The 8,331-nt window shown below is 39.0% G+C and overlaps 1 protein-coding gene and 2 non-coding genes across 3 annotated transcripts; 2 read left to right on the top strand and 1 right to left on the bottom strand.

Annotated features, from left to right (window-relative positions):
- The first annotated feature begins 1,346 nt into the window (after positions 1-1,346).
- Positions 1,347-1,453, top strand: LOC141620386 (small nucleolar RNA R71). The gene has a single exon (XR_012531952.1). It is a non-coding gene; the product is annotated as a small nucleolar RNA R71 (small nucleolar RNA).
- Positions 1,454-5,044: 3,591 nt separating this feature from the next.
- On the bottom strand, positions 5,045-8,019 carry LOC141602530 (uncharacterized). The gene is made up of 4 exons (XM_074422769.1): positions 7,492-8,019; positions 6,274-6,578; positions 5,825-6,038; positions 5,045-5,721 (listed from the first exon to the last, which is right to left on the bottom strand). The coding sequence occupies exons 1-4, from the start codon at positions 7,738-7,740 to the stop codon at positions 5,218-5,220; spliced, it is 1,272 nt and encodes a 423-aa protein (XP_074278870.1). The 5' UTR covers positions 7,741-8,019; the 3' UTR covers positions 5,045-5,217.
- Positions 7,330-7,403, top strand: TRNAN-GUU (transfer RNA asparagine (anticodon GUU)). The gene has a single exon. It is a non-coding gene; the product is annotated as a tRNA-Asn (tRNA).
- Positions 8,020-8,331: the final 312 nt, after the last annotated feature.

Raw genomic sequence — 8,331 nt, forward strand, 5'->3', positions numbered from 1 at the left:
CCATGGGTGAGCTTCCCTCTTCACCATTCATTCCCAACCCATTCCCCTTGGGCTCTTCATCAACTTCCAACTCAAGGTCTTTGTAGGGGTCCTCAAGCTCTACACCGCTCCTCAACACTACCGCATGAGCATGGTGGCTATTTGAGGCGTCCTTGGAGCTTTGTCCTTGGGCCAATAGACCACCGGGCGGCCTTTGAGGGTTAGCCATAGCGTGAGAGGCCATCCTTGATTCCATTTCTCTCATGTATTTAAGGAAGGTAGCCCTCAAGTTTGGTTGTTCTTGTTGGGTTGCCTTGGCAAAATTAGCCATCTATTGACTATGTTGAAGTTGCATGTTCTTTATCATTTTCAAAAGCTCATTTTGAGGGAGCTCTCCTTGGGGTTCTTGATAAGGTTCGTTGGCTATGGGTAGAGGGAACCCATAGTCATACCGAGTGTTGGAACCTTGGTTGTTGTTTTGTCCCCTTTGGAAGTTAGCTCTAGGACCATTGTTGTTGAAATTTGATCCTTGACCTTGTTCTTGAAACCCTTGAATATACCCTTTGCCCAAATCCTTGATTTGCTTGGTTCACTTGATTCCCTTGGTAAAACCCTTGGTTGCTTTGGTTTCCACCAAAATCTTGGTACCCTTGTGGTTGGTTACCATAGTTTTGGTTTTGATTGTTGTTTGGCCATTGGTTTTGATTTCCGGGATTAGTCCTTTGGTTGGGGAATGTTCCCCTTTGTTGAGAAAAACCGGGTGGATTATTTGGGGCTTGTGGTTGAAGGTGTTGTGAGTTTTGAACATTGGTACTTTTGTAGCTAAAATTGCGGTGGTTCCTCAAACCGGGATGGTAGAAGTTGGTGTTTGGGTTGTAGACATTGGGATTGTTGTAGGGTGGTCGTGGTGGTCTTGTATTGTTGTTATAGTTTTGGAAAGCATTAACATCTTGGACATTCTCTTCATAGCCAGCGGTATAGTTGTTGGCACACAAGTCATAGGTATGACCGCTCCCTCCACAAAGCTCACAACTCGAAGCTTGAACCACTTCCTCCATGGGTGGCCCATGTGAGGTCGCGGCTTGGTGCACTTGATTTCTTTGAAACTTCTCAAATTGTTTTGTGAGTAGGTCGAGCTTGGCATTTGTCTCGGAGTTGGAGGGGTTTTCCTTAGGGAACTTCCCATTCCTTCTTAGCATGTTTCCTCTAGAACCATAGTTTGCTTCTGAATCTACCATTTTCTTGATCAATGTCGTGCCCTCTTCATCATTCAAGTGATCAAATCCTCCCCCCGCGGAGGCATTTACCATCTCCTTAGTCCTCGGTAGCAAAGTTTGAAAGAATTTTGAGTGATGTACCATTCCGGTATTCCATGATGGGGGCAACTTGCTATCAAGTCTTGATATCGGTCCCAAGTTTCACCTAAAGACTCCCCGTCTTCTTGTTGAAATGTATGAATCTCATTACGGAGCATTGCGGTCTTTGATGAAGGGTAATATTTGGCCATGAATGCTTTAGCCAAGGCATCCCATGTCGTGAAGGTATCCGGGGGTGAATGTTCAACCACTGGTCCGCCTTGCCCGTCAATGAAAACGGAAACAACATCATTCTCAAGGTGTCCTCGGACACCCCATTCTTTTTCATCATTGAAACCTTCCTCTTAAACTTCCGGAGGTGAGCATGGGCATCCTCTTCAATATGCCCCCCGAACAAATCTTTCTCAATCAACCCGACTTGGGCAGGATGCATTTCAAAGTTCTTTGGGGCCAAGATGCCAAAATTAATAGGGTTACATGAATCATTATGGTTAGGCCGGTTGTGATCTCGTAGAGCCATTTGTGGTGGAGGATTTGGTATATGAGGAGGTGGTGATTGAGGTGGGTTATTTGGAATAGGGAAGTTATGAAAAAGGTTTTCTAGTAGAGTCTCAATTGTGATGTTTGGTTGAAGTGTGGTTGTGGTATCAATATTTTGTGGGCTGTGTGAGTTTGGTTGATCAATGTTTGCTTGTGGAGTGTTCCGAACTCTATCAAGGGTCCTTGTCCTCAAGGTCCTAAAAAGCCTCTCGAGGTCGGAATAGAAGAGTAGAGCTTGGTGGTTCCTTCTAGGCATGCACTCAATAAACCGTTGGACTCCTAGTGTCTTTACACACTAGGGGAAGGCAAGAAATCACACACTCTACAATGAAACACACAACTACTAAAACAAACTAACAAGTGAGATAAGACTAAAGCTAAGACTCCTGATAAACTAAATATAACCTAACGCCATCCCCGGCAACGGCGCCATTTGATGAGTAGGAATTAATGATAGGGTCAAGTCTCTTACCATCAACAAAATATAACCCAATTTAGTGTGTAAATCGGGGTCGAACCACAAGGATGGAGGGGTTTCTACTTAGTCTAAGTAGGAGTCTAGTCTAGTAAAAAATGAAAGGAGGTGAGTTGGTTTAAACTACTAGTTGTAACTAATGCAAACAATTAAGAGAAAGTGTATACGATTGATTAAAGGTTAGCGTTTTCGGGTTCATCTAAATGGGTTTAAGAGGCAAACAAGTCGATTCAAGGAGTCAATGGTGAGGCTTTGTCCTAGGATGTAAATCAATCTCTTGAATATCCTAAAGGTGATTAACAACTCTCATTTAGCAACACACCATTCTAAACATGCAACAAGACCACCACAAACTCTCATTTAATGGAGGAATTAAGCAACTAAGACAAAAAGCACAAGTTCTCACTCACACAATTCATCAAAAACCTTGTATGCAATGCTAAGAAAGACAAATATTTCACCAAAGACTCAAAATAATCAAACTATCATGCCCAATAATCTCATTTAGACTCCCCCTAAACCCTAGAAGAATTACTACTCACTCATGTCAAAATTGTTCAAACAAACAAATAGAGAAGAATCAATAACAAAAGGAGATGACATGGTAAAGATGCAACAATTATAATAGGCAAAATAAAATGTAAACAATTGATTAAGCAAGTAAATAAGGGAAGAGATGTACCAACAAGAGTAAAGATGATTGCTTTGATTGAATAAATGAAGGAAATCCTCCAAAATCTCTCAATACAATCCCCAAAAACCAAGTGTAAATAATTGATAATCACTAATACTAACTAATTTTACTAAGTAATTAATAATAATTATGGAAAGATTAAAGCTTTATTAAGGAAAGATTACAATAATTAGGGAAATTTTTCAGATCTAGGGTTATGTATACAATTGATTAGGGGAGGGGGTATATATAGTGTTTCATTGGATTAAGAGAGGAAAAGAGAAAAAGCCCATTTGCGTGCTGCGTAAACTTGTGCCGGCGGGCCGGCTGCCGGCTACGCCAACCGGCAGCGCCAACCGGCAGCGCCATCTTGAATTTTCAGAGCGAATTAGACCTGTTGATATTCTCTGCCGGTGGGCCGGCTGCCGGCCTGCCGGTAGAGGATACCTTTTCTTCAAATTTTCTTCTTCCCTTCTACACTCCTGCTGCTCCATGCCGGCTGGCCGGCTGCCGGCTACCTATGCCGGCAACGAATCTCTCAAATTTTGGCTCAAAAACTTTTCTTCAAAAATTCTAAGTATAGGCTTGTGTTCCCTGCCGGTGGGCCGGCTGCCGGCCTGCCGGCAAAGAACATCTCTTGGCTTGATTTCCTCCTTTCCTCCTCACAGCAGCATCCCCTACCGGTGGGCCGGCCTGCCGGCCTGCCGGTAGAGGGTTTCCTTCAGCTCCTTATCTCCCTTTTCTTCATGTAAAGGCATTGAAATGCCTTCCTTGCCCCAATTCCACTATACTCGACTCCTGCAAGAGGATACACCAAATCACGGGTACGGGGATTGGGCACAAAATTTAAGGAAAGGCATGTGAAACCGACTCGATATGAGTCGGAATGCGTAAAAGAAAAAGGGAAATTCGGTGCAAATAAATCATATATCACTAGTGATAATAAAACCAATAAATTATTAAATGAGAAAATTGTTGATAACAGCCTTATAAAAATCATTTTTTGAAAATTACAGCCTTATATAATTTTTTTTGAAAATTACATCCATAATATCACTTTTCTTTGAAAATTGCACCATAATGACGTTCCCGGTAAATTTTGTCAAAAAGTGACCGATATGCCCTTGCCTATTTGTTTGCCTATTTACCCAGATTTTTTCACTTTACCTATCATTTACCTCTCTCACAACACAACATTCTTTCAATCTCTTTCCATATTCCATTCTCCATTTTCACTCGTTCTCTTCGCATCACTGATACTAACTCATAATGTCGAATCACCACGTCAAGGAGAAAGGCGTTAATGTCGTCCTCTTTCGCTGCAGGTTTTCCCAGAAATACTCCTCCCTTTTTCACCCTTTTCTATTTCACTCTTTTATTGTTGTTTTATTGCATTTTCACCGACCTTTCAGCGATGAAGAGGTTTGCAACAATGCGCTGCAATTTGTTGTTTTTCAATTGATTGAATCGAATTTTAGGGTTTATGTCTAAATTTAGTTTGGGGAAAATTGATGATGAACCCTAATTATTTTCAAATTGGGAAAATTTGATGATAAATAACACTAATTAATTTTAAGAGAAAATGAAAATAATAGAATTAGATTAAATTAAATTGATTATGGTAGAATTTGAATAAAATGGATGAATTAGATTAGGTGATATTGTTGAAGAAATGAAGAATTCAAGAGAAGATGTGTAGTGAAATATGATTTTGGGATGAACACAAGGGTTTATAAAAGGTTAGGGGTAGGGGTATTTTGGTCTTAAAAAAAGAACTTAAGTCGCGAAAATTCAAAATGGCATCAATTTTCCGCCGGAGTTAATGTTTTGGTTGTAATTTATGATCAGAAGTAATATTATGGATGTAAATTTAAAAAAAAATTATATAAAGCTGTAATTTTCAAAAAGTGATTTTTATAAGGCTATAATCAACAATTTTCTCTTACTAAAACTATGAAAATTAAACCACTAATTTGTTGACTAGTTTGCACACATTTTACATTCAAATTTTCATATATTATGGAAGAAAGTGAAAGATTTGAGAGGATGAATGGATAGGAATAGAGAGGAATGGATTTAATGTTTTTTATTTTATAAAAGGGTATCAAAATGGAAATTTCTATACAAAAGGTACTACAATGAGTAAAATTTGTATTGTATAACGTTCTCACACGAATTTGTAATGAGACTTACTCAGTTACATATATTCAATAGTAAAGAACTGAGACTGACGTTTAACTCCGCAACAATTCAGGAATGTAGGAGAAAAAAGGCACATTCTTCTGTTGGATTTCACAACACTCCTCAGAACTAGCCTTATTAGGATCGAAAATCTCTCGGTCCGGGACATCAAGGCCTTGTTTGATCCGACCAACTTTCCGAGCATGTAGAACCTGCTTTGAAACCATAGGCAATCGAATTGACTGGTATTCTGAAAGAGCAGACTGTAAATCACCTCGACCCCATTTCTCGAGACATTTTCCCAGAACCTGAGCATCAAGTAATGACATATTGGTGCTTCTTAAGCAGTGAGGAGTTGTAGGGTGAACTGCATCTCCAACTAGTACGACGTTGTCGAAAAAGATCTTCTCAATAGGATCAGAATCATAAATTACATTCAAGAAAGGTTCTTTTGTAGCTTTCATGAGCTTTACTAACTCAGGAACCCAGAATTGGTTTGCATCCTCTTGCATCTTGTTGATCATTTCTTTGCTCACTTTCATGGTCACTGAATTCCCCTGCAAATAAATTCCGTGAGCCAGTAGTCTCCTCTAAGACGATCTCTCATAATTCATATACAAATGGTCAGATTACATATAGTTCATCCTCATATTTATTTACCTTGGTTTGTGGCTCAGGTTGATTGATGTACCAAATCCAGTTGATCCTTTTATTGAGAAGCTCATACAGGACACAATGAGTCCTTGGACCGAGATCAAAGTATAAGCATTTCCCCATATCTGGATACACCCTTCTGATTCCTTTGATTGTTGTCTCTAAATCCACATTTTCTGAATAATCAAGAACCCCTCTCCATGCACAGTATCCTGCATACCTATAAAAATCATTGTTTACGTCAATCACAACAATAAAGTATAAACAGGATATGTATCATGTCTTAGGAAAAGTTCCATCTTGCATTTGCATGGTTGGAGTTAATTCCACTTTGGTATCAGATGATTTCACATACACCTCTTTTCCTCAGGGTACCCACGACAAATTTTTCCGACACAGAGAGACCATATGTAAAAACATGATAATATGAAAATAAAGCATCAGTGAACAGAAACCTTAGTGTATGATTAGGAAGAAAAGTTCGTCGAATTGAAGACAAGCATCCATCTGCAGCAATAAGCAAATCCCCAACAATTTCAACAATTTCGCCTGTCTCAAGTACTTTGGCTTTCACAGTGACTGAGGCCTTATCATCAGCAATGGAGAATGAGAGGAAGTGATGGCCCCACATCAGTATATTTGGCGGTAATGAGTTGAGTAGCAGCTCATGAAGATCAGCCCAGTGTGCTGCCCGGAAGTTGAATTCCTCATCTCTTGTCAATATCCTATGCGTTTTCTTCTCTGTGTCTGTTGCTTGGTTCTATTTCAACAACAAAAACTAATCAAAATAGGGACATAAAGGGAGCCGGAAAAAATAAGAAGAGCGCTGATTTGATGTCGAACTCAAGTTTCAGTTTTGTTACAACTATTTTGAATGTATTATTTTTCCGCGACTCATTTTAAGTCATGCTGCAGACTGTGCAGTGTGTCATTTTTTTGACAAGAACAAAGATTTTATTTAACTAATAAGATAGTGTAAAATCACATTAAGAAGGAAATAATTAATTTCTAAATGTAGAGGTTAATATTTGCATTGGCGATCCTAATGGGAGTGCAACAAGCTAGGAGAATGGGACAGCGAAAGATAAGTCATTAAATGTGCGGAGGCAGAAACATGAACGCAGCAATCTCGTTTTGATTCTAGATGATATTTATTCCCTTTGTCATAGTAACGATGTTATTAGATGGTCATTTGTTAGTAGGGAGCATTTAGGTCAAGCTAGTCCATGCCAAATAGGTAGACGTGTTTGGTTTACTAATTTTCGACATAATGTTGTAGATGCTTATTCCTTTGATCCAACGGTAATGCATTGCACCCTTGTTGGGGGGTTCTATCAAAAAGAAAAGCCTAGGACATTTTTGTAAGTATACATGGAGCATTAGAATTTTTCAAGCAGTACTAAGACACCGTAATGCCGATTATGCAACTCACAAGTATTTGTGATTTGTGAATCCCATCCAACATTATTACGTAGGTTGAACTAAGCAGCACAACAAGAAAATGACAAGAAGCTGGAATAGCTCAGTTGGTTAGAGCGTGTGGCTGTTAACCACAAGGTCGGAGGTTCAAGCCCTCCTTCTAGCGTTTTTTTTTAAATTAATATTAACCAATGAATCATGATAAGCAAACTATAATAATACACAACTATTCATATGAAAAAAATGTGGGAAACCTGATCAACAGAGAGTGGTAGAGTTCGGCTTTGAAGAGGGGCAGAGCCACCAAGCCAAGAGGTGATGATGTCACATGAAAGAGGATCTAAGCCAAGACCAGCACCAGTTGGGCTACCAGTTGTGTGCCCAAATGACTTTTCCAGAACCACCACTTCCCAACCCACACCACTAAGCGCGTGTGCACACGATACCCCTGCTATACTCCCTCCCACAATTATTGCTTTCCCCGTCTTCCCTTCTCTTCTCATCTTTTCTTGTTATCACTTTCTAATTTTAGATTTCTATGGAGTAATTATTAAACACATACCCTTTTTATGCTTGTTTACTACTCCCACGTGACTATCTAGTAGTATAAGAAAAGATGGGCTTCTCTTTCTTTCCTTCTTGTTCGTTAGTTACTTGGTCGACTACGTATACGAATTCTCTCCATTACCACCTCCTTCCATTATTAATGGGTAGGATTTGATTTAAAGAAAAAAATTATTGATTTAAATTTATCAAGATTTTGTAAAAATTAACGGTCAACTACAGGGTGTATTTTCTTTTTCTTTATTTTAGATGTTTTGTTGAAAAAATATGAGGAGTTTATTATATTACTAGTTTGGATGCCCGTGCGTTGCAACGGGGTAATTAACTTAGTTAAAAAATAATTGGTTATAAGGTCTTAATATTTACATCTTATCTCTAATCATTTATTTAGATATGATCAAAAGTCCAAACATCTTATTTAAGAGACGCAAAAGATTTTAGGTTGATACCTAAGTTCCAAGGATGCCTCATATTTATAATCATAAGACCACTACATCTTATGTTAATCTTTCGATGTGGGACAATAATTC

The sequence above is a fragment of the Silene latifolia genome, chromosome 1, assembly GCF_048544455.1.
Source record: "Silene latifolia isolate original U9 population chromosome 1, ASM4854445v1, whole genome shotgun sequence".
NCBI classification, from domain to species: Eukaryota; Viridiplantae; Streptophyta; class Magnoliopsida; order Caryophyllales; family Caryophyllaceae; genus Silene; species Silene latifolia.